A 26,267-nucleotide genomic window follows, 5' to 3' on the forward strand; every position below is an offset into this window, starting at 1 on the left:
GTACGATGATTTTACTGTCCCCTATCACGATTTTGAAAAAAAGTTTTTTTTTTAAGCTAGAGATGGCATCTACCTTAAAATGTATGCACCCCCCGCAATCAAATAAATATACTGTCATTATAATGGTGATTGAGGTCTGTTTTGTATTTGTCCAGGTGGTAGCGCCACATTATCTATCTCTGATGTTGTCATGTTTGTCTCAATACGCAAGTTCCCCCACACTATTTGATTCTGCTCTTTGCGGAAGAAGAGCAACTGAGACATTTTACTGCCCCGCGGTTTACGGCAATAGCAACCAGGAGAAAGATGAAAAAGGGCTTCAGCAGCAGTGAAGATTGACATAAATAATTCTACATAAATAATTCCTATAAAATGTTCGGTAATTGTCTTATTATCCCCATCACAGGTTATTTTAGCGGTCCGTTCCGTTTCTAATATTGTTCAGACCATGAGGACGTAATTTAGACATGTTGTGCTACTTTTAAACATTTACTTGGATCACACGGCAACAATCTTTTAATTAGCTTTTTGCAATGGATTACTTAACTGGCACGCACGTTACCCTGTACAAATCACGTGAGAAACTAAATATTGATAGAATTTCTGCCGCGGAAGGTAGCCGCCGGTATTACAGTTTAGATAATATATGTTCCTATATATATATATATATGCGATGTAAATAGAATTGGTGTAGAATCAATCAAGAGTGTAGTTATGTGTTAAAATAAAAGTAACATAAAAAAGCTGAAGGCAAAGTGTATTTGTTTTTAGCGAAATGCATTCATTTCTCATAATTACTCATATTTTATTTTCTACACGCTGGTTGAAGCAAATTGGTTTGATGAGTTATTGTTTTAGAAGCTATACAGGCCCAAAGAAAAATCTAACAATTAGCTCAAAAACCCGTCATTTTGATAACAATAATTATGTTTTGGAAGTTTTGGACATCATTTCTGCCACAAATTTTCTTATTGAAATAACTGAAAATTATTATCTCGTCCAAGAACTAAGTATCAATTTTAACAAAATTCATGAATTAGTACTAAAAAATTACCTTGAACTAGATCAGAAAGAAATTATAACTACTAACAAGGAGAACTCTGAAAATTCAAACATATTAGGATACCTATTGCTTTCGCGGAAATCTAATGAGCAATTACCAAATTTTCCAAGTTTGTTTTATGGATCAATCATGTTAGTATCAACGCAATGGCTTCTTGCGACGACAGTAAAACAAGTACTCGTCTTTCTTGATGATTTATAGTTTTATAATCATAGCGTATTGTTCGTTTTAGTTTAAAGTTTTAACGATTTCGGTCCAAGATCAACATTACAAATAAAGCAATCATATTTGTATTAGGTGAGATCTGTTTATTTAAAACCTTATATATTAGTACATTTGATATATGTTGTGATAAGTATGCTATTTTTTTAAATATTTTTTTCTGTTTTATATATATAATACAACTCTTTAAATATAATACATAATTGTAGAATGACTTCGGTATTCAAATAATAGGCGGATGATTAAAACAATACCTATGGTACAATGATTTTTCACTTGTCTGTATTACCAATTTTTTGATTATAATCATAGAAAATAAAATTAGTAAGGGTACGAACGTAATAAAAAAAAAGAAAAACGAACATCACAGTGTAATAAATTAATAATTAACATCTGATATTTGATTCTTAAGAATAAAACTATTCACTCGTTAAACAGATGCAGATACTCTTTACTACCACAAATAATACACCAAATGGTTTCTTTGGTGTTTCCGACTGTTGTTGTTGGTGGTGACTTTGATTTTGGTGAGTGCTTTGATTTTGATGAGGCTTGTGATATTGCGGCTCAGCAGTCGAGTGATAGTAGTTATCCTGCTGTGATTTTATATGAGCTTGCTCCAAAGAACTATATTCATCAAACTCCCAAGATTGTGGGATCTTATTTCGTTCTATAGTAACAATTATAACACCTTTATTATTCGAAGGGATGTAATAGTCTAATTTATGGGCATCGAACAATTGCATGGTGGCCTCTTTAATCTTAGCTACATGATTGACTGAATGTACTCCCTTACCAGTAATAACATGTAATGAAGTTTCTCCATGTGAAGCAGCATAAGCCAATCTTCTTTTCAATATCCATAAGGCTTCCTTGGCCCAAAGACCATGAAGATCAATTTCATTACTATGGGAGTCGGCATTATTTTCCCGAAAGACGTATTCGGCAGCTTGCCTATTCCAGTCATCTGCCTCAGCTTGGTACTCCTTAGACTTGACACTAAATTCATGCGCTTTGTCTTTTTGTCCAGCCTGGTAAGCTAGTTGAGACTCATCAGCCATCTCCTTCCTTCGGTTCATAGCCATATTTGCCTTTGAACGTAATCTCTGATATTCATTGTCAACTGAGTGATTATAGTCTAATCCTTGTTGTTTCCTTATAACATCGGTGTCCATCTTTATCGTCTTAAATTTAGGCGTCGTAACAGTAAGAGCTATATTGATAAGTAAAGAGGAGAACCAAATAGATATCAAAAACAACTTAATTAAAAGTGATACCAGTAGTCGCTTAGTGATGCTTACTCTCTTTATGATGCTATCCGTTATCCGTAGCCCTAACAACACGTTCACGGGCAAGAACAAACAAAGCCAAGAAAATTCCAAAGGACGAAAAAGCGTCGTAAGCGTTTTTGCTAAGTCCGCTGAAGAAAAAGTATAGGCTCCGAAAAAGATTGAACTTGTGAGCAAGGTTGCAATGTAATTAATAGGACTATTATGGTCTATGGTAAGGCTCTCATGAAATAATTAGGTGCTTGGGTTTTATATATAATTTTCTGTTATTCTTTCCCCCTTGTTAATGATACTTGGTATCTCTAAGTGAAAATGTGATTTTAAAGACACCAAATATATGACGAATAAACTTGTACAACAAGATACAAAAATTGAAATATATAAAAATCAAAAAAAAATCAAAAAAAAAATATTCTAACTATAACCAGTATAAAAATATTATTTCAAAGTATAACATCTACTAGAGGTTATTATATTTTATTAGTTTCCTTACTCAAATTATTATGATGTTCCATTTAGAGAACTAAAAGTCGTTTTAGCGATGTTTGCGATAACAAATCCCTTCTCTTTCCTAGTTTAGATATCTCTCAATCGTGTAACCCATGTTTCTGTTCTATAAATAGAGGTTTTTCTTTTAGGCCCCATATATAGGAAAGGAAATGCTCGATGAGCATCGCGTTTTTTCTGAAAGATATTAAAGATGTTGTATGTTCATAACTTGATGAAAAATTTTAAAAACACAAGCTTAAAATATCTTAAATGCGCGCTGGATTATCTAAGAATCAAATAATAACATACACTACAAATATCTCCTTTCTTTTCTTTTAACATTTTATTTTCGCGATTATCGTGGAAATGTAAACAATAAAATGCACGAGATCCCTAGATCTGATCTTTATTTTTCTCATCTAGTGCCTTCTCCGTAGTTTATAGAGTACCCTCTGCGAATGGGCTGCTGTGAAAGCGCTGCAGATCTATAGTTTCAAAGAGATTTGAAGAACAGACAGTCACAGTCACAAATACTGCAACACCCATACCTCCATCTTGAACATTTTAAATTTTTGCTAAAGAAAAATTATATTTTCTCAAAGAGGATATTTAGCATTGTCCACGCATTTATGGGTGAAAAAATTGGTTTTTTCGAGATGGAAAAAAAAATTTCACACATTGGGACATTCAATATAAATACAATAGTTAGTGTCTGATATATAATTGTAGCGTTTAAATCATTTGTAACATTCATTTTATCAATTGAGAAGATAACCACAACTAAACAAAGATCCAACAATGGCTGCTGAGTATGTTTAAAAAAGATTCATATCCAATTTATTGTGGATAAAAAGAAAGAAAGTTACATTATAGAACTGAAAATTTTATCAGTTTTCTGTGGTATTATTACAGCTACTTATTACAGCTAGTTTAACAATTTATTAAATGGTAAACAATATTGTTTGGGCATACATCATTATTGTTTATCACTAATGAGAGAATTTATTCTCTAAAATTCTGAATAATCTGTGCTTCATAGCCAGGCGAAAGTATTCACTAGTTGATCAAATGCACTCTTGCATTACATAAATCACCGAGAAAGTTTTAAACGCTTTCATATGATTTGATCTCCAGTATACTTCCGGTTTTCAGGATATCATCGAATGAAAAGTGGTGTTTTTTCAGTTCGATGTAACTTTTCTTAAAAATGATGAGATCATCTATTTTATTTCCAGGGTTAATGTAAAATGGACCCCAGCTATAAAAAACCTAGATGATACTCTGTATATAAAAAACAAAGTGTTCAAAATGCTAACAATTTTTTCATTTTTTATTGATTCTATTATTCTTTCAGTTGTCTCATGTTTTCCTTATAGGAAAACTTTGGTTCGAAAGAAATAGTTAGATGGGTAAAAATACTTATTGTGTATAGAAAGATTCTAAAACCAGAAACCCAATTGAAGAAGGCTAAGTACGACGAAAAGAAGTCCGAAGAGTTCTTGAAGGCTAGAGCTGCCCGTAGAGTTTCCAACAAGCAAAAGAGAGCTGCTATTTTGGAAAGAAACGCTGCTTACCAAAAGGAGTACGAGGCTGCTGAAAGAGCTGTCATCGATGCTAAACGTGAAGCCAAGGCTGCTGGTTCTTACTACGTTGAAGCTCAACCAAAGTTGGTCTTCGTTGTCAGAATCAAGGGTATCAACAAGATCCCACCTAAGCCAAGAAAGGTTCTACAATTGTTGAGATTGGTTCAAATTAACTCTGGTACTTTCGTCAAGGTTACCAAGGCTACCACTGAATTGTTGAAGTTGATCGAACCATACGTTGCTTACGGTTACCCATCCTACTCTACTGTTAGACAATTGGTCTACAAGAGAGGTTTCGGTAAGATCAACAAGCAAAGAATTGCTTTGTCTGACAACGCTATCGTCGAAGCCAACTTGGGTAAGTACGGTATCTTGTCCATCGATGACTTGATCCACGAAATCGTCACCGTCGGTCCACACTTCAAGCAAGCTAACAACTTCTTGTGGCCATTCAAGTTGTCTAACCCAACTGGTGGCTGGGGTGTTCCAAGAAAGTTCAAGCACTTCATCCAAGGTGGTGCTTTCGGTAACCGTGAACAATTCATCAACAAGTTGGTTAAGGCCATGAACTAAGTTATATAGTATTAAAGCATTGACATTCATAGGACTCCTTTAGGTCCTTTTTTCTTATCATATTAACTTTTTTACTTTATTTCGACCTTAATTATATTTTGTTACTTTTTTCACTTCTTCATTTCACATTCCAATTATAAATATATATATAACGAACACTTTCAATGTACAATAGATAAAACGCAAATTCGAAGTCTAACGCTAGATATTTACTGATCAAATCTTGCAATATTCAATTGATCAATATACTGCATGGTTGAATATATTTACATATATCTATATGTATGAATGTTTCTCTTCCTTCATCACATCACGTGAAACAATAATTAGAACCAGGTTTTCAAACTTAGCTCTGCCCCATTGTCCCCGCGATCTTTAATTATGGCAGAGGCAGTGCGAATCTCACTGAGCTGAAAAATATATATGCACTGTAATAAGGAAAGGTCGTTAAAAGGAGTTGGTCCCTTTTAATGGTTAGTGATGATATAATCTTTACAACAGGAAGTAGTTACTTAACAAGTAAATTCTACATTGTTATGTATAAATAGGTTAAAAGAAGCAGAAAACCGTTTAAATTATTCGCCACTGAGGAATTAATTTGGGGGAAACAGACAAATTTGTTTACAAAATATATTTAGAATAAGGAGACCGAGGTTTTATCGATAAATTCTACTAAAAACGATAAGCATCGTGGTTATCGATCAATTAAGTTATACCAACTCTAATTTTGCCCTGCTTTTTTTTATTTTTGTGAATTTTTTTAAATTTAGTACTCAAACATTTAATTTAGAAAATGTTCAACATGAAAGATGCATTTAATAAACTTAAGACTACATGGAGTAATTCAGACTCTTCTCCAAACCCTATAGAACGACGTAGCACATTTCCTACTACCTCAACACATAAAAAGGAACATGCTTCATCGATGACTGATGATGATTATTTACCGCCCGTTACCTTGTTGGGATACTCTCCGAAAACGAAGAATAGACTTTTAACTCCAGAAATGTGTGACGAACTGCGACCTTTAATGCCTACTAGGATACAGTTATATCAGGAATGGACGCTATTATATAGTCTGGAACAACACGGAGCCTCACTTCATTCTTTATACGAGAAAGTGAAACCGGAATCGAGCGTTCCTAGGAGAGTTGGATATGTTTTAGTAATCAAGGATAGAAAGAATGGCATATTTGGTGCATATTCTAATGAACCTTTTCATACTAATGAGCATATGCGTTATAGTGGCAATGGAGAATGTTTCTTGTGGAAAATGGAGAATGTAGAAGAACGTATACTGAAACCAAGTAATTCAGAAGATTTAATAAAACCCGAGTATAATCTCGTTGACCTCGATGATGAAGAAGTGGGTTCGGATAAACCATTAAAAGAGGAAGAAAGTCGGGATTCAAAAATGTCTTGGAAATTATGTGCCTATCCTTATACTGGCGCTAACGAGTTTATGATATACTGTACATCTAAATTCTTATCTATGGGTGCAGGTAATGGTCACTATGGCTTATGGTGTGATGATAGTTTAATGAGAGGAGTAACAAATCCAACGCAGACATATGGAAATGATATACTCAGTAAAGAGGGTACAAAATTTACAATAATGGGTCTGGAAGTTTGGCGGGTTGGCTAATGGAAGATTATCTAGTAAAGGCTACATAGAATTATTTATCATATGGTATGGAGGCTGGCATAAATTGGTTTTTTTATAGCTCACCAAATTAACTTAATAGCATTATTTTCGCGAGGGCTAATAGTAAAATAGATGTAGTACTAGTGATTTATATGTTTGTAGATATGCATTCGATGTTAAAACGATACTGAGATAAAGATGAAGTGCTCAATGAGGAATTGTTTCATACCTATGTCACGTGCGGCTTCCCTCTTTTTATTTAGTTAGCCATTCTCGGAATCAGTTAATTTTCTAACGTTCGGAAAGGAAAGTACCTTTTTTTTAAGGTCAAGGTAATCTATATTCAAATGGTTTATAAAAAACTGATAATTTCAAGTTTTCAAGTATAGGAATTGTTTTGTACAGATTTTTGTCCTATAAACATAATATAGATTAGCATACTCTAATTGATTACTGCTTGAGGTCAGTGGAGCAAGCTCGCATAAGAATCGAAAAGTAATGACATCATTGTACGCTCCTTCGGCAGATGATGTTAAACAGAGATTAAGGCCATTCGGATTCTTTTTCGAAAAGTCTCTGAAAGATTTGATCAAAGGTATAAGAAGCAATAATGAGACCCCTGAAAAGCTAGAAAAATTCTTTACAGAAGCTTTAAGTGAATGTAGGAAGGAAGCCAACTCACCAGACATGACATTGAAGACTAATGCAATTCTTAAGTTAGCATATTTAGAGATGTATGGATTTGATATGACTTGGGCCAATTTTCAAGTTCTTGAAGTTATGAGTAGCTCCAAATTACAGCAAAAAAGAGTTGGTTACCTTGCAGCCTCCCAGTGCTTTCATGAAGATTCAGATGTTCTAATGTTGGCCACCAACTTACTTAGAAAGGATTTGAAATATGGTGGAGGAAATGACATTGTTAAAGTAGGTATTGCATTGAGTGGTTTAACATCGATGATCACTCCTTCTTTGGCAGCCGATGTGACTGACGATTTATTTACTATGCTGACTAGTTCCAGACCATACGTTAGAAAGAAGGCAGTTACTGCCTTATTCAAAGTTTTTCTAGAGTATCCTGAAGCATTAAGAGATAATTTTGATAAATTTGTGGAAATGCTTCAGGATGACGATATGTCAGTTGTTTCAGCGACAGTAAGTGTGATATGTGAATTGTCAAAAAAAAATCCAAAGCCTTTTGTTGTTCTTTCACCTTTACTTTATGAAATTTTAACTACTATTGAAAACAACTGGATTATTATAAGATTATTAAAACTATTTAAGAACCTTTCAATCATCGAAGAAAAACTACGACCAAAATTGTTACCGAAAATGCTAGAATTAATGGAATCTACTCAGGCAACGTCAGTCCTATATGAGTCCATTAACTGTATTGTCAAGGGCCAAATGTTGGAATTAGACGATTATAGTACGGCTAAAGTATGTTTACAAACGTTATATTCGTTTTGTACATCGTCGGATGCTAATTTAAGATACATAAGTTGTGTGTTGTTTTACAAGATTGGCAAAATTAATGCAAACTTTATTGGGCAGTATTCTGACCTAATAATTAAACTCTTATCAGATATTGATATCTCAATTAGATCAAAAGTATTAGAGCTATTAATAGGAATTGTTGATGAAAATAATATAAAGGAAGTGGTTTCACTATTATTAAGACAGTTTGTTGATGAGGATACCATATCAGTAAATGACAACAAATCATTATTTAATCCGGAGAGAGAGATTAAGATTCTTATTCCTGAGTCCTATAAGATTAAGATGGTTAGAACGATATTGAAAATAAGTTCTACAGAAAATTACAAAAATATACCTGACTTTGAGTGGTACAACGCCGTACTGAAAGACCTTGCAATAATATCTCAAGATATGTCCGATAAGTCGTTAGGATATGATATTGGAGAACAACTGAAGAATGTTCTGATTAGGGTACCTGATGTTCGTGATAGTACTATTGCTAATATAATAAGCATATTATTTATACCAACTATTGACCAACAACTAGGGAGTATATTATCGGCCTGTATTTGGTGTTTAGGTGAATTTTCTTCATATATCGAAAATGGAAACGAATTAGTAAAGTTTTTTATAACTAAAGGGTTATCTCAAGATGTTGAATTGCAAGCAATTTCAATACCAGCTGTTATAAAAATTTTCTCGTCATGGGCGAATACACATGGTAGTTCATTGGATGAAGTCAAGGAAGTACTTGACGAAATTGTTATCTTTTTGGACATATTAGGCAACTCAAGTGATTTCGTAGTTCAGGAAAGATCATTTGAATTCCTCGAATTGCTGAAGTTGTGTAAAGAATCACTTTCATCATCTGAAGGTCAATTACCAATGCTTGTAACCCATATCTTACCAAGCCTCTTTAACTCATATGAACTAAATCCTATTGCACATGGTACACAGCAAGCTCTAGAACTTGATCCTGAAATGGATTTGTCTACACCATTTCTAAATGATACGGATCTAAAAATAATTATGGAACAACATCACATGCTGGAGGATTCTGACCAGGATGAAAGTCTCGAAGGGGATAGTGATAGTTTACATTCAGATATCTTCAGTCAGGATGATACAACTTACATACAAAATGAACATGACACTGCCCCTCTAAATGTTCACGACAAGGTAGATATCGACCGTGAAGGTAATCCATTTTACTTGAAGAACGAAGAACCGCTACTTGAAAAAGGAAGAAATAATCAAAATAGTGAAGATTATAATGATCCACCGTATACACCAAGTATGAAAGATGGTGCTGAAAAGATAACAGTGCAAAAGAATATTGAGAAATCCAAAAGGAAAAAGAAAGTTTCAGTAATTTCTGATGAAATAATTCACTCATCTGGCAGTAATATATCAGTTAGGGTGAGAAAACATTCTACTCCAAATGATATTAAAACTTCTCAAAAAATAACACTTAAGAAACCAACCAAGTTGGAGTCATTTGATTTTACAAGTGATAAAAGTAGAGATGGTAAATTAAATGAAGATATTGAAGATCAAGACCAACAAAATTTGGAGGAGCTTAGAAAGAAATTCATGGAACAGGAATTGAGTGGTGACAATGAAGATGAGGTAATAGTTCTGAAAAAGAAGAAAAAGACCTCTAAAAAGAAGGACAAAGATAGCAAAGATAAGAAGAAGAAATCCAAGAAGAAGAAGAAAGAACTATCTGAGAACCCATGAACAAAATTTACTGCATTTATATATTTTGTATTTCTGTTGATATATAAATTACATACATATTTTCTTCATCACATAAACTGATAGGAAATTGAGAATATGAACTTCTAAGATTTCTTAACTTGCACTGCTATTAAAGAATCCAGTCCGGTGACAATTTGCGTTCTTTCGCGAACGCGCGATGGCATCATTAATTTATATGGAAAAGCTTATTTGATATTGATGAATGTTCAAGAATTTGAGCAAATTTGCAATAAGAGTTCTTTAACAAATGATTATGAAAGTACTTTCTACAATTTATTCATGTTAAGGCAATCGACGTCCAAGGCTTTTGCTGCTTCTATCACTGGTACAGATAAACAGAATTTATGGTTCCGGGGTATATATTTTTTGTCAACAATAAGTGAAGAGATCTGTCTTACAATTAGTAATGACTTTTTAATTGCATCTGCTCTTAATTCTACGTATACGGGCTCTTGTAAAATTAAATTTGATAGAAACTTCTTTGACGATTTTGAATTTAGACCACATGAGATAGTATTTGGTGAAGCTGGTCTGCAAGCAGCCAAAGATCCATTAGGCAACATTCAAAAGTTATATTCCATTCTTATTAATGGTAAGCATTTAACGACAATATCAAAGATATCAACGGAGACAGGTATCATAAATGAGTTCAGTTTGTCTGTGGATAACACATTATCATGTTCGGAGTCTATGGCAAATCGATTATTGGTTACAATTGAGATGGAATCATTGATACAAAAGGAGTACAGCCCTCAGTTTACACCTACCCAATATAACCCTTTGCTTGTCGATCTAAAATATAAAAGAAAATTTGTTGATGTTTTTGGTACCACCGAAACTAGATCCGCTAATGAACAGCCAGTTGATCCTAAATTAGTAGAAATATGCAATGCTATTGAGTCTGGGCTTTCAAAGGAGCTTTTTTACGATGCAATTGCAAATGAACCTAGACAAGGAAATTTTGGAAGCTTTGATGAAATAAATTATATTTGCTGTAACCAAGCGTTGATGAAAAACTTTATTGAGAATTGTAACACTTCCCTTACAGATGAGATTAAAATACAGGTAGATACTAGACGTTTGATAATGACTGCATTTACTAAATCTATATACGGTAAAGGTAATGATATATTGAAAAGTGCAATTTCTATGAGTAACACTATTGCTTTAACCGCACTTGAACATTGTTCTTTATTTTGGGTGGAAGATGAATCATTAGGTTCTAACGCTAAATCAGATAGGCAACTCAAATCCATAGTATTCAAGTCGAAAGATTTCAGAAACTTTATAGGAATTAACTCGTATTCTAGACAAAACATATTCTCTGGTGGTAATATGAATATCTGGTTCTGTAATCCTGGCGACCCCATTTTGATTGAACTTGATAGAGAAAATGTACGATTTCAGCTCCTCCAAGTTACAGATGCTACTTCTAATAGTGCATCTATCAATCAGAGCGTTGAACTTTCTCGAACTAGCAACACCGCATCGACTCGTAACTCCAGCATGACACCATTAAAAACTATGGCGCCTCCATTACAACACAGTATTTCCATTAAACGGGAAGTTCGAAACTCACCTTTGAGATCTATTCTTCCAACCGAAAAGTTAACTGATAATCAGTCGTCACATTCGACACCAAAACGGAAATTATTTGTTAGGGATGAGGATTCTTCAGATGAGGAAGAACACAGAGCTATTAACCAACGCGGAGATAGAATGCAAAACTCAGCAGAAAGCTATTCAAGAAACAATTTGGCTAGTAATTCTAATCAAGGGAATGAAAGCATTTTGGGGATGGATAAAACAATTACAGTGAATAGAAGTAATACAATTATTAAATGGGGAGCTCCCCATTCAACTACTAATGATAAACAAAGGACTCATGATGAAATTGGCCTACTAAGAGAAAAGCGGAAAAGGTTGTTGGATGAGGACCATAATGATTCTACCAGTAGGAAACAGAAAAGTTCAAGCTCAGAACAATTTGGCCCGACTCAACCAGAATTACCTAAAGGCTTGCTAGATTAAATTATTGCAATTAGTAAATGAGTTAAACTAGATATCTATCTAACTTCATTTTTTTTCTTCGCCTTTTTTTTTTTAGCTCATCGCAGAAAAAATTTTAAAATTGATCAATCACTGTTAATATGATTATAATGGCATATTAAACAATCTGTTCAATAAAAAATAGGACAAGTTTGGACATAATTATACTGAAAACAAAAAAAACGCTAATAATATAAACAGTGGAAGAGATAAAATGAATTATGATGATGAAGATGATTATGCTCCAAGTACCAACCTGCCAAAACCAACCTACTCTGGTACTCTGGAGAGCGATGGAGGTCAAATAAATAAAAGGATAGAATTGGCTGAGGAGGCACCCTATTTAGATAGAACGGACCCCTCAATACGATATGGAAATCAATACCCATACTATCCTAGTGTTCCTGCACCCCCTCAGTCTTATATGAATTATCCACAACCCATGCAGCTACCTTATTTTAATAATTTTCAGTGGCCAATACAACAATCTCCAATGCCACAGCATCCAATAATACAGAACCCGATGACACAGCATTTAATGTCACAGCAACCAATGTCACAGAATCAGATATCACAGCATCATATGTCACAGCAGCCAATGCAAGCCTATCAACAGAATTTTGGGTACAATCAACCTAATTCGAAGGAACTTTCCGAACAACCGTGGAATAAGTATAATAACGTGAAGGTGCCTCAGCCATATATCGATAACCCGGAGTCGGTAACAACTAATAACACTAGGAAAAGTGAAACCTTAAAGAAAAATGAAGAAACTGTGAAGAAAATATCTAGTGTAAAAAGAGAAGCCGAAGTATTAAAAGAACAAAGTACTAAGCGAAGCAAAATTAAGACCGAAGATAGTCTTGAGTCTGAGCGTAAATTCAAAGAAAACTTAGCTGAAAATACTGATAAAGTTTTGATTCCAGGTACATCAATAACATTAGAAACTGATGAAGATATTAAGAAATGGAAGGAAGAAAGGCGTAAGATGTGGCTATTACGCATTTCGAATAGAAGAAAAGAACACATGGAGAAAATGGGATTAAAGGAAGAAGATGTAAAGAAATCTGGGAATCCATTAAAAGAATCTAAAAAAGAGCAGCAATTTATAAAAAGTATACAAGCCCAAGTAGCAAGATCTAACCCAAAGGCTAATCTAAATCTTAAACTTGTACAGCGTGGATTTGCAGAAGAGAATGCGAAATTGTTGGACTTTATTGTTGAATTAGGTGAATGTGGTTATCTTGAGTATGAACTATCTCAAGAAGAAAAGGACAAACTTTTTGGAGGACCAATTACTACCGGTGGTAATAATAACCGCAATTTTAACAAGGGCAGAAGACAATATCAACAAAAGCCATCTGAAGGAAGTCGCTATAATCAACCACCTGCAAAATAATATATTTGAGATGTGTTGTGATTCAAGTTATAGTAGAAATTTAGATCTAAATTTCTGTGAAGAGCTTAGTTATAAGAGAAGTTAAAGCTGCACCGAGGAAAGACCCCACCAACATCCCTTCAAAATATCTATTAGAAACTCTGTGAGGAAGGTCTTTCTTATTGTGTACCTTTTCGTTTTCTTTTATTGAACGTTTATTAACTTTCCTAACCTTCTTCTTACTCACTCTTTTCTTAGGTATTTTGTTATGTCTCGAATTTAGTAGAGTTAATCGCCCTTGCAAGACATTATTAATTGTTTTCTTCCCTTCATTGATCATGACCCCGGGATCGACGTCTCTTACATCACCAGTTTGAGTTACTTTTTCGTTAGCACTCATCCTGTTAATTATTCTATGTGATAATAGAAACTTTGATCTACATTCACAACTATTTGCATGAATTTTCTATTTATTTGCATTAATACATAATGGTTTGGATTTTTATAGAGTATTAGATAATAAATAGATAAATAAATAAAATTATCCTAACGTATTAATGAATTCTGATATCAAAACATCAATTCAAAACTTTTATTGCAATAAAAGGTCGTTGAGTTTAGTATTCTTACTTATACTTTTACAATTGATACGTTTATGTTACCAAGCTTTACATTTGTGTTACTGTTTCAGCCTGAAGTCATGCAAGAGAAAAAAGAAAAAATTTGTCAGATATAATGCAGATAAGTTCATTTGATCAAGAATAATACTTTGTATTAAGAAAGGAGCTAAAGGATATTATTTTATTCACATGATAGAGCAGTCAGACTTTGATTCTTTATTTGATTTAGTAGTGCTCTTTCTCTCTGATACGCTTGTGTGAACTCTACCATGACCCGATGCAATATTGGAACTTTCCTTTAAGTTGTTCTTCTGGGTATTTCCCTTGGTTTGATTATTACCAACCTTCTCTTTCTTTCGTCTGGGTTTCTTGTGTTGTCTATTGCTTCTATCAGAGGTCTTTTTTTTTTCCTCTTCCCTTTGAAGTTGTCTGGCCAATTTCTCATCCTCAGTCATTTGTGCGTGTTCAATTTCTTTCTCTATAGAGTTCATCTCATCATATGTGCTTTCGTCTAGCTTTGTAGCGTTAAAATCGCACGTATAGAAGGTGTCATCTGAACCATCTAATGAACCAATGCATTCCCATATGATTTCTTTACAAGATTTGAAACCTAAATCAGTCACTAGTGCATAGAGTCTACCGTCATATTTTGTTATTGTTGAGAAATGGTCATTACGGAATAACACTGCAAAATTACCGTTTTCCAATATGGATTTAATATGGGTTAAACCCTCGTCTGTTAATTGTGTTAACGATTGCTGAAGAAACAGTTGAATCATCTCGGCTTCTTCGAGAATCTGTCTATTCTCCTCATCTCCGGTTCCATTGCTCTCCTGGATATCTACAACCTGAGTTAAGAGTTGTTGGCTGCCTTCATATGTGTATTTGTTAATGTCCTTTTTGGGAGAAACCCAACCATGCAATATATTAATTTTGAATAACTTGAATAAAGACATCTCCATCGTGTCCTCAAAGGTTCCATCAAATTGTGGGTTAATGTTTAGCCCCGTGTGTAGCTGTGGGAGGATAGAGAGTATATGCGAAAGACTCTCATCCTCGGTATCCCCATTGGCGTTCGAAATGGCAATATTTGCCAGTACCGTTAATATATCATCTAGTGACACCTGTGACCGTGTGTTCTGTAACAGTTTTATCAATTCTGAACTATTTGAAGCACATGAAGGGTCTAATAACAAAACGTTACATAACGCCACTAACGCACACGGTCCATTTTCATTTTGTAGTAAAACTCTGTGTTCTTCACCATTATAAGTCACAAGTTTAGTATCAAAATCCATAATTTTATGGGTGTTTTTTGTTTTTTTTTCTATTTGTAATAGCAATAGTCTGTTTCTAATCTATATCTCTTGTAATCAATCGATGATAAATAAGGTACTATCCCCTTAGTCATTATATTTTAACAATCTTTTGGCCCTTTAATTTTTTAATTTTTTTCTAAAACAAGTTTGCCTTTAATTTTTCAATAACATTTGTACTCACGTCATTGTCTTTTGAAATAAATAAAACGAAAACATATATTTTATTTAGTTTTAATTTAGAAACTATTAACAGTTAAGAAATCTTTTTTTTTATACAAAAAAGAGATTCAGTTTTAAATATTTGTTAAAATTTATTCGCCCTCCCAAATCATATTAGGATTGGGATATAATAAAATAAATAAGTAATTTTTTTTTTGTTTATCAAAAAAAAAGAGTAGAGCACCAGTCTCATAAAAAAATGCAGAATAGATAAATAAATTTTATTAGTTGTAATATCACAGGATTAGTTTGTTTATTTTTTATAATTAACCACTTTTTTTTATTTTTTTTAGCAGGAATATGTATTGTTGTTTGTTTGATTTTTTTAAATAAAGTTTTTGGTTGTTTTTTTGTTATTATTTCGTAACTTCTTTGTCGTTAGTTTCTATATCTTTCTTCTTAACCTCTGGTGAATCCAAATCTAATGTATGTGCAGGACACGGTAGGAAAGAACCTATCGCAACTGAGGAAAATGCTATAAGAAAAGTTGTGAAATATAAATTGTTCATCAACCTATTTCTAACTACAGCTCTCATTTCCTAGAATATCGTTTATAGTTTTAGTTGTTTTCTTTAACCCTGTTATTTTATTGCCCTTCTTGAAGAGCAAATATATTAATTGCGCAAAAAAAATGTTATCGAGTTTTGTTTTTATATAAAAAAAATGACGGAACTTTGAAAGTAATTTACGTATTTACGTATTTTTTTTTCTGTTGTTCTTGAAATTTGGTACTAAAAGCATTTTCGAAGTTATTTCTTGAGTCTAAAGTTGCTCTTGTTCTGTCAAATCCCCCCACACTTACACAGACAACAAGACACTCCCACAAGAACACAGAAGACAATGATAGCACTAAAAAGATATTTTTTTTTTTAACTAGCCAATGATTGGTAGACCCGGTGTATCCGACAAAATAAAAATATTTTAGAGCTCACTGCCACTCTTAGTTTCTTTCTGTACGTATCCCTATCTACGTCCCTTATTTTCTTTCTTTTTTTTGTAATGAAAATTTCACGGGGGAATGCCCTCACCCCCCCCCCCCACTTTCCCTTTCGAAATTCCGATCTCTCTCTCTCCTTCTATTTTTTTTGGCTGGGTAAAATGATTTCAGTCATTTATCCGGGTAATATATTGTTTTCTCGGGATTCCGGGTAACATTGATTTCCTTCGAATGAAATCAATAAACGAATGCAAGGTGTTTTTATTTTGGTCGATCATAGCGCCGTATGCTGCACGGCGTACTTAAAAGTTTCTTTTTTATTTGCGGAAAAAAAAATAAATTCTCGACATTATCTCCGTCTTATGTCCTTTAGGGTCGTAGTTGTTATTTATTTTTTTATGTTATATCCTTGCATTTCTATCTCCTTCCTGGATATCTCTCTTCGTCATTTTTTTAGTTTAAGTCCGTTTGTTTCCTCAAAAATCTAGATCTTCTATAATCTGTACATCAGGGGTCTTTTCTTCTTTTTAGTGGGGGTGTGTGAGTCTGATGAAGGGTCCAACCTACAGAAACAGTATCAAGGAAACAAGTATGGGGTGTCTCCCGACCGCAGGCAGTTCAAGATGGTATCCAAAGAGAGGACATGAAACGGGTGTAATAACAACGGGGGGAAAGAAATTTTTGCCTCAATGACTAAACTTGAACTCCATCTATTAAAAAATAAAAAATAAACTAAAAGAATTAAGAAAAAGCAAAAGGCTTGTAGCTTTTTGTGAGACTAAGACGTAGAGATAAGAATTAAGAAAAAAAAAAACAGAAATGAAATATTAATAATCACTAAATCAAATAATAAGTAAAAAAGATTCTTTGTTAGATGATATCATAAAGGAGAACAATACTTTCTTCTATCTTGAAATTTCTTTTTTTCTTCACTCGTAAATGATCTTTATTTTCTTCAATTGGTAAAAAAAAAAAAAAAATAAAATAAAATAAAAGGTGATATAATTTCTTGTTATGGTTAATTAATTAGATATATATAACAAAGTTTTTTCTTTAAGGAAAAAAAGATAAATATAACCTTGATCCTCTTCTTGTATTGTTGTGATTAGAAACCAAAAAAACAAAACAAAAAAAAATTTACAATGGAAGAGGCGATGGATTCAACTAGTTCGGAGAAATCGTTTGACAGAGAGGCTCAGATGTATACTGGCAGTAGCCAGGAAGAGATAATATTTGATGCTAATCCTGCTGATGCTATATCAAGAGTTGTGACTGGGACTTATTTAGACGGGAATGAAGCAGAGATTACAATGTCACGAACTAGGTCGAGGAATGAGTACGGGCATGGGCATCGGCATGGACATGGGAATGAGCATGATGAAAAGACTGGAGACTCCACAGTGATAGACAGTTCGGCCTCTAGTAATGAGGAGAGCAAAGACAAGGAAGATCGTGGGTTTCTAGCAGATATGGTTCAGAAAATGGATGCCATTAAGGGTAAATCCACAAAATCAATGCTAGTAGTACAGTTCTGTGTTATTAACGTGATCTTAGCTGCCGTTACTCTATCTATTATTTCCATCTACTGGGGTGCTGCATACAGAACTAACCATTACATGTTCAAAGTTAATATAATGAGTGTGATTCAGGATCAAGGTTATGGCTCTATACCATCAATTGGTGCAGTACTACCAGGTATGATTGACGAAACTCCGGGTACATGGCATCAATTCAACAGTTCCACCTTTAATAGCAAGTTTGGAACAAACTCCCCAGAGGAGATCAATTCGAAGGTGACCAGATTGATATACAAAGAGAAATACTGGATGTCGCTAAACTTGAAAGAAGGCGCCACTGAAAGTCTTTATAACTCTTTGACAGACCCAAATTCTCCACCTTTCAATTCCACAGCCTTCTTTGAGGTCATGTTTGAGAGTGGAAGGGATCCTACAAATCTAAGAGCAGCTATTTTACCCGTAATGGAGGCTCTACAGGCCCAATTTGTAGAATACTTCAGCAGCGAGTATTTGCCCACTCTTATTAAAAACATCACGACTACCGAAGGCATTTCATTAAACGACATACCTCCAATAAATTTAGCGAACGCAGGTCTTATGGAATTTGCAGAGATTGATTATAGACCATTTTATGACCGCGTTCTATTAGCGCCATTGCAAGTTGGTCTTATCTTTACCCTGATCTTAACAGTGCTTCAATTAACTCTATATAGCCCTCTTCACGCCAAGATGGCTAGAGTCTTTAAGCCAAAACATTTGTTGATCTACAGATACACCATATCATGGGCCACTTACTTCATTCTGTCATTGTTTTTCTGCACCGTTTCTGCGATTTTCCAGATCGATTTCACCAAGGCATTTGGGAAGGGAGGATTTGTCATCTATTGGGCAACCACTTTCTTAGTTATGCTGGCACTCGGTGGTGTGAATGAAAACGCTCTCAGTTTGGTAGTAGCTTATAAACCTGGTTTGATCCCTCTGTGGATGATTTTTTTTATTATTTTGAACATTTCACCATCATTCTATCCAATGGTATTGAATAATCAATTCTATCGTTACGGTTATGCTATGCCTCTTCATAATGGTGTTGATATCTACAGAGTGATCTTTCTTGATGTTGAAAGGGGGAAACTTGGCCGTAATTATGGTATCTTAGCCGCTTGGGTGGTATTTAATCATGCCATATTCCCCTTCATTATGAAGATAGCTGGTACAAAGATGAAGAACAACGCAATGCAACAGGCACAGGCTGCTATAGATGCACACGAAGCTAGAAAACAACACGAACATGAACATCATCATGAACATCACCAAAGTCACTAATAGACGAATTTAATTAATGTATCGCTTTCGATACATTATTAACATTTGCATGTTGGCGATTGTTTGTTTTTGTTTATTTTGTCTTATTGCATAAGGACCTTAAATAATATGATTTGTGAAGTGAACATTATTTTTTTTCCAGTCGGTTATACCACATCTCTTTATTTTTTTTGATCCTATCCTTTTTGAGCTTATTTCTGCGCATATATACATATAATTACATACATATAAATACTAATTTCAATTAATAGACAACTTTTATATACCCAACTTGTAATTATTACATTCTGGATATATTATTCAAAGGATCACTAGCGAAATGATGTCAATACTTGATTCGATATATCCTATCTACCAAAAACATCAGCAATAATCGTCTATTTAACTATGTTAATACCTTGATAATAATGTGGATTAATTGAAATAATGATTTTGTTACCCTCCATAGATCAATTTTTTAAATATTCGGGTAAGTTTAACATATTGCATTTTGCGCCAAAAATAACCTCTGTTTAATATAACAGGGCACCAAAATGTTCTTGATCTTATCAAGTGTACAAGTTGATAGTATTGGTAAAAGATATAACCACATTAACACAGTTTCAGAATATAAAAGCGATATTGATTAAATACCTAAATTTTCATTATAAAGGTAAGTTATCATTAAGCGACTACTTCATCAATTTAATTAGGAGAATATCTTATTTGTGATAAATATAAATACAAAATAAACGAAGTATAGACGATTTTTATTACTTGTAAACCATATTTTTGTGTAATAGAGTTTGAAGTGTTATATTATTGAGTGATGGATGAGAGTCAAGTAGAAAGAAAGAAATCATACAGATGGGTAAGTGCCACGCAAGCCACGTATGATGGGGCTGGTTGGGATAGTAATAGTGATAGCGAGAGAGAATCTCCGAAAAAGAATCATTTAGATAAGGGAGAGGGAAATGCTGGTCTACCTAGTCTTCCGAAGCTTAATTATGGTGACAATGAAGAAGTTAAGAATACTGTGGACACGCCCAAAATAGGTAGACCTGCCCCAAGTGTAAATACTGGTGTTGAAGATGTACAGACACCATCCAAAAGGGAACGAATGTTAGCCGAAGAGATGGATGATGAGGAAGATATTTCAGGAAACAGGAGATACGAGGACTCAAATTCATCAGCCACAGCACCCACCCAACAAAGGACACCAATGGTACATACATCTAAATCTCCGACAATGAACCAAAACAGTTTAAGTCCCTCAATCAATAGTTCGAAGAGCTCATTTGGTCGAAGACCAATGCCCAACAAGAACGTGAATGAACATTTAGATGATCTTATGATGCAAATCTCAAAAGAATTAACCCCTAAAACCGAGCAACGGGATGGATTTGAATCAGAATCTGGATCAATTAGTTCTCTTAGTCGTGATGAAAATAAGGTGTTAGGCCTTGATGAGCATTCGATTGATCATGTAAAGGCATCTATTGAAGTAGAACCTACCGTGGAAGATATTAATAGCCCTTCACTCTCAGACAATGAATTAGGTAAAAAGTCTAGAGAAGAATTTGATAATGGGGTAGATGAACATGCTGAGCACGCGCCTATACATCAAAAACATACTTCTATAGGAGCTTTTGAGTCTACCTTCATAAATTCTTATGCAAGTTCTAGTGACGATGAAGTGCATTTGCCGCTCCATGACGAAGAATATGAACAAGAAATCAAAAACAGGAGTAAAGCTAAAGAAAATGGTGATGAAGATGATATCTCGTTAGGTTTACCAACATCTGATGAATCAGAGGATGGCCTTGAGGAATATGATGATCACGACGATGCATTGTCGTACACTGAATCTATACGTTATGCGACTCCTAGTAAAGAAATATCTGAAAATTATAAGACTGAGCCTCTTCCTATGTTTGATAATGAGTCAAATAGTGAGAGTAGTAAAGGCTCGAATAACCCAGAAAATTCAAATTCGAAGGTTGAAAGTGATGATGTTGTTAGCACAGATCGGAACGATACTGGGGATTCTGTTGAAAGTGAGGTTGGTAAATATGATAACAACAGCAATTCTGAGGAAGGTTTTGATGAAGAAAAAGATGATGATGATGATGATGATGATGATGATGACGACGACGAAATTTTGAACTCCCTTCAGAATGATAAGGATATTCATGTTCATAAATCTGGTTATTTCAAAAAGATGGTGTCAAAAGATGAAAAAGAGCAATCTGAAGAGCGCGATCATATAGATGGTAGTGACTCAGAAGAAGAGGTCTCGCTCAATAACTTTAAATCTCAATTCATTAACAACCAAGAAGATAATGAAAATGGTGAAAGTAAGTCAGTCCAAAGTAACTTGAGTAATCATGATTTAGATGGTGATGCCACACATGAACCTAATAATAAAGATGAGAACACAATATCGGATGGAAGAAGCATTCAAAAAGATTCATCAAACATGCAAATTGAACATGTTGACAAAGATGTGAATAAAAGAATATCCGTGGAATCCGGAGATTCTGTTGATTGGAGACCTGACACAGATGCTCTTAGAAGTGGATTCATGGAAAATACTGGTGCAAAACCACCGCCAGGTTTTGTCAGAGATGAAAAAGGTGATCTCGTTGATCTAACACCTTCGAGCATGAAGCCACGCGTAGTGTCAACATACTCGGAAGTCGAAAGCTCATGGAATGCATTTCCATCCGAAAACAACGCAGATTTAGAAACTATTGGAGATACAAAGACTCTTTATGATAATAACACTCTCTATAACGTTCCTGGGATCATGGCAAATAATGAGGCTGTGCCTCCCCTTCCACAGACTATGCCACCTATTCCAACGACACATTTAATGACCGATAACAGTAGTAGACAGGTTGAAAGAAAAATTTCAAAGGATGGATCTAGTATTGTACCGCCTACAAGTCAAGAGATTGGTAAACTCAGCCAGCAAAACTCAGTGCCTAGCCGTGACTTGAATAAAATTGTGGGAAGCAACTCTTCGCATAAATTAAAATTGGAGAACCTAAGAGACTATAAGGAGAGCCTGGATAACTACGATAGTGGTCTTCAGACATGGATTACGTATACATTAAAGTCATCATCTAAAACCGATAGAGATTTTATATTCCAAGAGTACAGAAGCAACAGACATGTTAGAGAAGCATATGCCAATGCCGATGACTTAAGTAGAAAGAATACTGTGATCAATACGGTTTCTAATGTCAACCAGAACGTGAATCATTTGAGGAAGAAAGTTTTGCACCATTCCTTAAAGCCTAAAACATTATTCTCCTCTATAGGTAAAAAGAAGTTATGAGGTACCGGTGGGAAAGAAAAATATAATCCAGAGATTCAAAGCTTTATATACATTATACGGTCTATTTAACACAACTGATTACAATATGAAGGCTTACTTCTAATTTCATGAGGCTTACTGATTTAGACGAATAAATATGCAAAAAAATTCATTTATCTGGTTACTTAACTAATATATATGTAAAATAAGGAGATATAGAACTTAAGTTTTAGAGGCATTAGCAACTCTTTTTTCAGCATGAGCCCTTAATTCAGTTTCCATAAGATCTCTTATTCTGTGGGCACCAGCTATACCGATCGCCAACACACTTTCCATTCTGTCTAGAGGTATTTTGTCTTCTACTTGTAAAAGAGACAGCTTTTCAGATTTCCCCACCACACCAAGTGTTACACAGCTCATTGCATTTTCCTCAAGAGAATTTGTATCCAAGAGTGGAGTAGTGTCATAAAGACCAACTGAGACACCACTTATATAATCGTACATTGCAATACCTGCATCTATTAGAGCCAAAGTGATACCATTTATCAACGTGCCCATGATACCACCGTCTTGCTGGAGTACATGTAATTCAATGTCAATGAGAGTTCTTGGGTATATATGGAGCATAACATTCTTCTCAAATGTCCGTACCAGTGCCGTCTGCATCTCTAACACTCTTCTCTCATTTCTATGACTACTCTTACTCCTTTCAAATTTGGAAAATTTTGTAAGGTTCACTGTCACTTTTAACATTGCTTTTTGTGTATCCGTTTGTGACTTCAAGGTAGGCTCTTTTGGACCTTTCACCATTGTTATTACCTTGTTATTACCTTGTTCGAGATACGAAGAGCCATCAGCAGCATGTGGATGCGTGTTAATAGCACTTTCAAAACGACGCAATTCATTCCATCTACGACCATCTAGACGTAGGCCTTCAGGAGAGTAAATTTCAACACGAGACATTTGTATTTTGATTTATTTGTATTTGATATTTTTTATCTCTCTCCAGTATTGCGTATCTCAATCCGTTATTTTGTACCTATATATTCAAAAAGAAGGATATATGCAAGTATAATAAAAGTTTTCGGTCACAACGTTAAGACTCTCTAGTTATGTAGATTCACTTATGCTTAGCGATAGAGCTCATCGCATTTTTCAAATATCAATTCTGCCTATATTTGGTCAAATTTTTTTTTTCAGCTGGAAAAAAAAGTTAAAAGGATAATAAGTCACGTGAAACCTTTAAAAGATAAATATAAGGGGATTTGCAATTTTTATGACTAATGCCAAATTATATAATCATGTCTTATTGATATTGATAACGGATAGTCAGTATCATCATTTAATAATAGGTTTTGCAATGTATTATTTAGGATTTGATTTATCTACACAGCAGTTGAAATGTTTGGCTATTGATGAGCACCTGAGGATTGTTCATAGTGAGGTAGTTGAGTTTGAGAAGGAATTGGCCCATTATGGGACTAGAAAAGGGGTATATGCTCATGATGACGTCGTTGATTGTCCTGTTGGGATGTGGTTAGAAGCATTGGACCTGGTAATGAAGAAATTTGTTAACTCGGGTTTCGATATGGGGTCTGTTGGTGCCATATCTGGGTCCTGTCAGCAGCATGGTTCAGTTTATTGGAGGACCGGCGCTGAAGATTTGTTGCAAGGACTAACTCCATCAGAAGACCTTGTTAAACAACTCTATCCAAATGCATTTTCAAGGGATACGGCACCAAACTGGCAGGATCATAGTACCAAGGTACAATGTGGAAGGATGGAGGCTCGTGTTGGAGGGCCTGAGGAATTGGCACAGATAACAGGGTCTAGAGCTCATTTCCGCTTTACGGGGCCTCAAATAATGAAGATTGCAGAGCATGAACCCGAAGCTTATGCTGATACTGAATCAATAGCGCTGGTTTCCAGTTTTCTAACATCTGTTCTGTGTGGAAAAATAGTCCCACTAGAGGAAGCTGATGCCTGTGGTATGAACCTTTACGATATCACAGCTAGAGACTTTAGTGAGAAACTAGTCGAGGTGGTGGCTCCAAAAGAAAATGGTGCTGAGGGCTTGCTGAGAAGACTCGGAGGAAAAGTGGTTACGTGTGATGAGCCTGTGTTAATGGGACCAATTGCCGGTTACTTTGTGGACAAATATGGGCTGAATAAAAACTGTAAAATTTTCCCATTTACTGGAGATAATTTGGCAACTATATGTTCTTTGCCTTTAGAAAAGAATGATGTCCTGGTTTCACTAGGAACAAGTACTACTGTACTTGTTATTACAGATCAATATCATCCTTCTCCAAATTACCATCTATTTATTCATCCTACTATTCCTAAATACTACATGGGGATGATTTGTTTTAGTAACGGTGCACTAGCCAGAGAGAAAATTAGAGACGCCATAAATGGAGATGACAGTAATGATTGGAAAAAATTCAATGATGCAGTGTTAGATGACTCCTTGGATAATAGCAATGAACTTGGTGTGTATTTCCCTCTTGGAGAGATTGTACCAAGTGTCAAAGCAGCTACTAAGAGGATTATCTTTGATAAAAAGACTGGTGAAATATTAGAGGAAAAGGAAGCGTTTGATGATCCAAGACATGACGCTAAAAACATTGTGGAGTCTCAAGCGCTCAGTTCCAAGATAAGAGTAGCTCCCTTATTGAATGGTAATGATAGTGCAAAGAACACACAAACTAACTCAGACCCAGTGGTGAAATTTGATTATGACAGCTTGAGACTTTCTGAGTATACGAATAAGAGACCGAACAGGGTCTATTTTGTTGGTGGTGCTTCGAAAAACGACGCAATTGTAACTTTATTCGCTGAAGTGTTGGGTGCCGTAAATGGTAACTATAGACTAGAAACCCCAAATTCTTGTGCCCTAGGTGGATGTTTTAAAGCGATGTGGTCTGACCAATATAACTCAGGCAAGATATCCAAGTCTACTACTTTTGATAAGTTCCTAGCTGAAAATTTTCCAAAAGAAGACCTAGAAGCGATTCATGTTGATGGAGACATAGAAAAGAAATGGGCAAGTTACAACAAAAAGATCGTACCTTTGAGCAACCTGGAATCAAAACTGAAATGAAAAATGTCAAATTCAAAAACTTGTGAATATAAAAAAAGAAGTATGTAGATATTGCAATCTATATTTAGATATATAGCTAGTTCTAAGTTAATAAACATACTGTAATGACTATATAATGAATACGGCTGACTCATCACTTTGTACAACATTCGATTGTTTCCCAAAAAAAATACCAAAAAGCAAGAAAAAAAATAAATGCGGGAGATAGGGTGAAGTAAAAATAGAGTGATTTGAAGGGGCCAGCAGATAGGAACACAGAAATAGTCAATTGTCTAATATTCTCGTCTTTATAGATAAATTGCAATTGAGAACTTGAAAGCGCTTATTTTAGAGTTGGGAGATTGCCAAGTGAAAAACACCCCTATACGTTAAAGTTTGTTTTTTTTAAAGAACTCCTACT

The 26,267-nt window shown here is 34.6% G+C and overlaps 14 protein-coding genes across 14 annotated transcripts; 9 read left to right on the plus strand and 5 right to left on the minus strand.

The window, feature by feature from the left end:
• Positions 1-841: 841 nt before the first annotated feature.
• RNJ42_04781 (uncharacterized protein) lies at positions 842-1,264 on the plus strand (the record flags this gene model as incomplete). Its single annotated transcript, XM_071054945.1, has 1 exon — positions 842-1,264. The coding sequence occupies one exon, from the start codon at positions 842-844 to the stop codon at positions 1,262-1,264; it is 423 nt and encodes a 140-aa protein (XP_070909638.1).
• Positions 1,265-1,704: 440 nt separating this feature from the next.
• RNJ42_04782 (Smr domain-containing protein) lies at positions 1,705-2,460 on the minus strand (the record flags this gene model as incomplete). Its single annotated transcript, XM_071054946.1, has 1 exon — positions 1,705-2,460. One exon carries the CDS (start codon positions 2,458-2,460, stop codon positions 1,705-1,707), a length of 756 nt encoding a protein of 251 aa, XP_070909639.1.
• Positions 2,461-3,861: 1,401 nt separating this feature from the next.
• On the plus strand, positions 3,862-5,219 carry RPL7B (60S ribosomal protein uL30; the record flags this gene model as incomplete). The annotated part of the gene is made up of 2 exons (XM_071054947.1): positions 3,862-3,872; positions 4,496-5,219. 2 exons carry the CDS (start codon positions 3,862-3,864, stop codon positions 5,217-5,219), a joined length of 735 nt encoding a protein of 244 aa, XP_070909640.1.
• Positions 5,220-6,012: 793 nt separating this feature from the next.
• OXR1 (Oxr1p) lies at positions 6,013-6,864 on the plus strand (the record flags this gene model as incomplete). The annotated part of the gene is made up of 1 exon (XM_071054948.1): positions 6,013-6,864. The coding sequence occupies one exon, from the start codon at positions 6,013-6,015 to the stop codon at positions 6,862-6,864; it is 852 nt and encodes a 283-aa protein (XP_070909641.1).
• A 498-nt stretch (positions 6,865-7,362) lies between these two features.
• On the plus strand, positions 7,363-10,080 carry APL5 (Apl5p; the record flags this gene model as incomplete). The annotated part of the gene is made up of 1 exon (XM_071054949.1): positions 7,363-10,080. One exon carries the CDS (start codon positions 7,363-7,365, stop codon positions 10,078-10,080), a length of 2,718 nt encoding a protein of 905 aa, XP_070909642.1.
• A 219-nt stretch (positions 10,081-10,299) lies between these two features.
• Positions 10,300-12,132, plus strand: DDC1 (Ddc1p; the record flags this gene model as incomplete). Its single annotated transcript, XM_071054950.1, has 1 exon — positions 10,300-12,132. The coding sequence occupies one exon, from the start codon at positions 10,300-10,302 to the stop codon at positions 12,130-12,132; it is 1,833 nt and encodes a 610-aa protein (XP_070909643.1).
• Positions 12,133-12,364: 232 nt separating this feature from the next.
• Positions 12,365-13,549, plus strand: RSA1 (Rsa1p; the record flags this gene model as incomplete). Its single annotated transcript, XM_071054951.1, has 1 exon — positions 12,365-13,549. The coding sequence occupies one exon, from the start codon at positions 12,365-12,367 to the stop codon at positions 13,547-13,549; it is 1,185 nt and encodes a 394-aa protein (XP_070909644.1).
• A 46-nt stretch (positions 13,550-13,595) lies between these two features.
• On the minus strand, positions 13,596-13,928 carry PRM3 (pheromone-regulated protein PRM3; the record flags this gene model as incomplete). The annotated part of the gene is made up of 1 exon (XM_071054952.1): positions 13,596-13,928. The coding sequence occupies one exon, from the start codon at positions 13,926-13,928 to the stop codon at positions 13,596-13,598; it is 333 nt and encodes a 110-aa protein (XP_070909645.1).
• Positions 13,929-14,333: 405 nt separating this feature from the next.
• Positions 14,334-15,446, minus strand: MIY2 (ubiquitinyl hydrolase 1; the record flags this gene model as incomplete). Its single annotated transcript, XM_071054953.1, has 1 exon — positions 14,334-15,446. The coding sequence occupies one exon, from the start codon at positions 15,444-15,446 to the stop codon at positions 14,334-14,336; it is 1,113 nt and encodes a 370-aa protein (XP_070909646.1).
• Positions 15,447-16,042: 596 nt separating this feature from the next.
• Positions 16,043-16,222, minus strand: COA2 (Coa2p; the record flags this gene model as incomplete). The annotated part of the gene is made up of 1 exon (XM_071054954.1): positions 16,043-16,222. One exon carries the CDS (start codon positions 16,220-16,222, stop codon positions 16,043-16,045), a length of 180 nt encoding a protein of 59 aa, XP_070909647.1.
• A 1,543-nt stretch (positions 16,223-17,765) lies between these two features.
• SNG1 (Sng1p) lies at positions 17,766-19,463 on the plus strand (the record flags this gene model as incomplete). Its single annotated transcript, XM_071054955.1, has 1 exon — positions 17,766-19,463. The coding sequence occupies one exon, from the start codon at positions 17,766-17,768 to the stop codon at positions 19,461-19,463; it is 1,698 nt and encodes a 565-aa protein (XP_070909648.1).
• Positions 19,464-20,271: 808 nt separating this feature from the next.
• FYV8 (Fyv8p) lies at positions 20,272-22,785 on the plus strand (the record flags this gene model as incomplete). Its single annotated transcript, XM_071054956.1, has 1 exon — positions 20,272-22,785. One exon carries the CDS (start codon positions 20,272-20,274, stop codon positions 22,783-22,785), a length of 2,514 nt encoding a protein of 837 aa, XP_070909649.1.
• Positions 22,786-22,986: 201 nt separating this feature from the next.
• Positions 22,987-23,727, minus strand: SKI6 (exosome non-catalytic core subunit SKI6; the record flags this gene model as incomplete). Its single annotated transcript, XM_071054957.1, has 1 exon — positions 22,987-23,727. One exon carries the CDS (start codon positions 23,725-23,727, stop codon positions 22,987-22,989), a length of 741 nt encoding a protein of 246 aa, XP_070909650.1.
• Positions 23,728-24,124: 397 nt separating this feature from the next.
• On the plus strand, positions 24,125-25,867 carry XKS1 (xylulokinase; the record flags this gene model as incomplete). The annotated part of the gene is made up of 1 exon (XM_071054958.1): positions 24,125-25,867. The coding sequence occupies one exon, from the start codon at positions 24,125-24,127 to the stop codon at positions 25,865-25,867; it is 1,743 nt and encodes a 580-aa protein (XP_070909651.1).
• Positions 25,868-26,267: the final 400 nt, after the last annotated feature.

This window comes from Nakaseomyces bracarensis (assembly GCF_045282275.1).
Source record: "Nakaseomyces bracarensis strain CBM3 chromosome Unknown Scaff13_0, whole genome shotgun sequence".
Lineage (NCBI taxonomy): Eukaryota > Fungi > Ascomycota > Saccharomycetes > Saccharomycetales > Saccharomycetaceae > Nakaseomyces > Nakaseomyces bracarensis.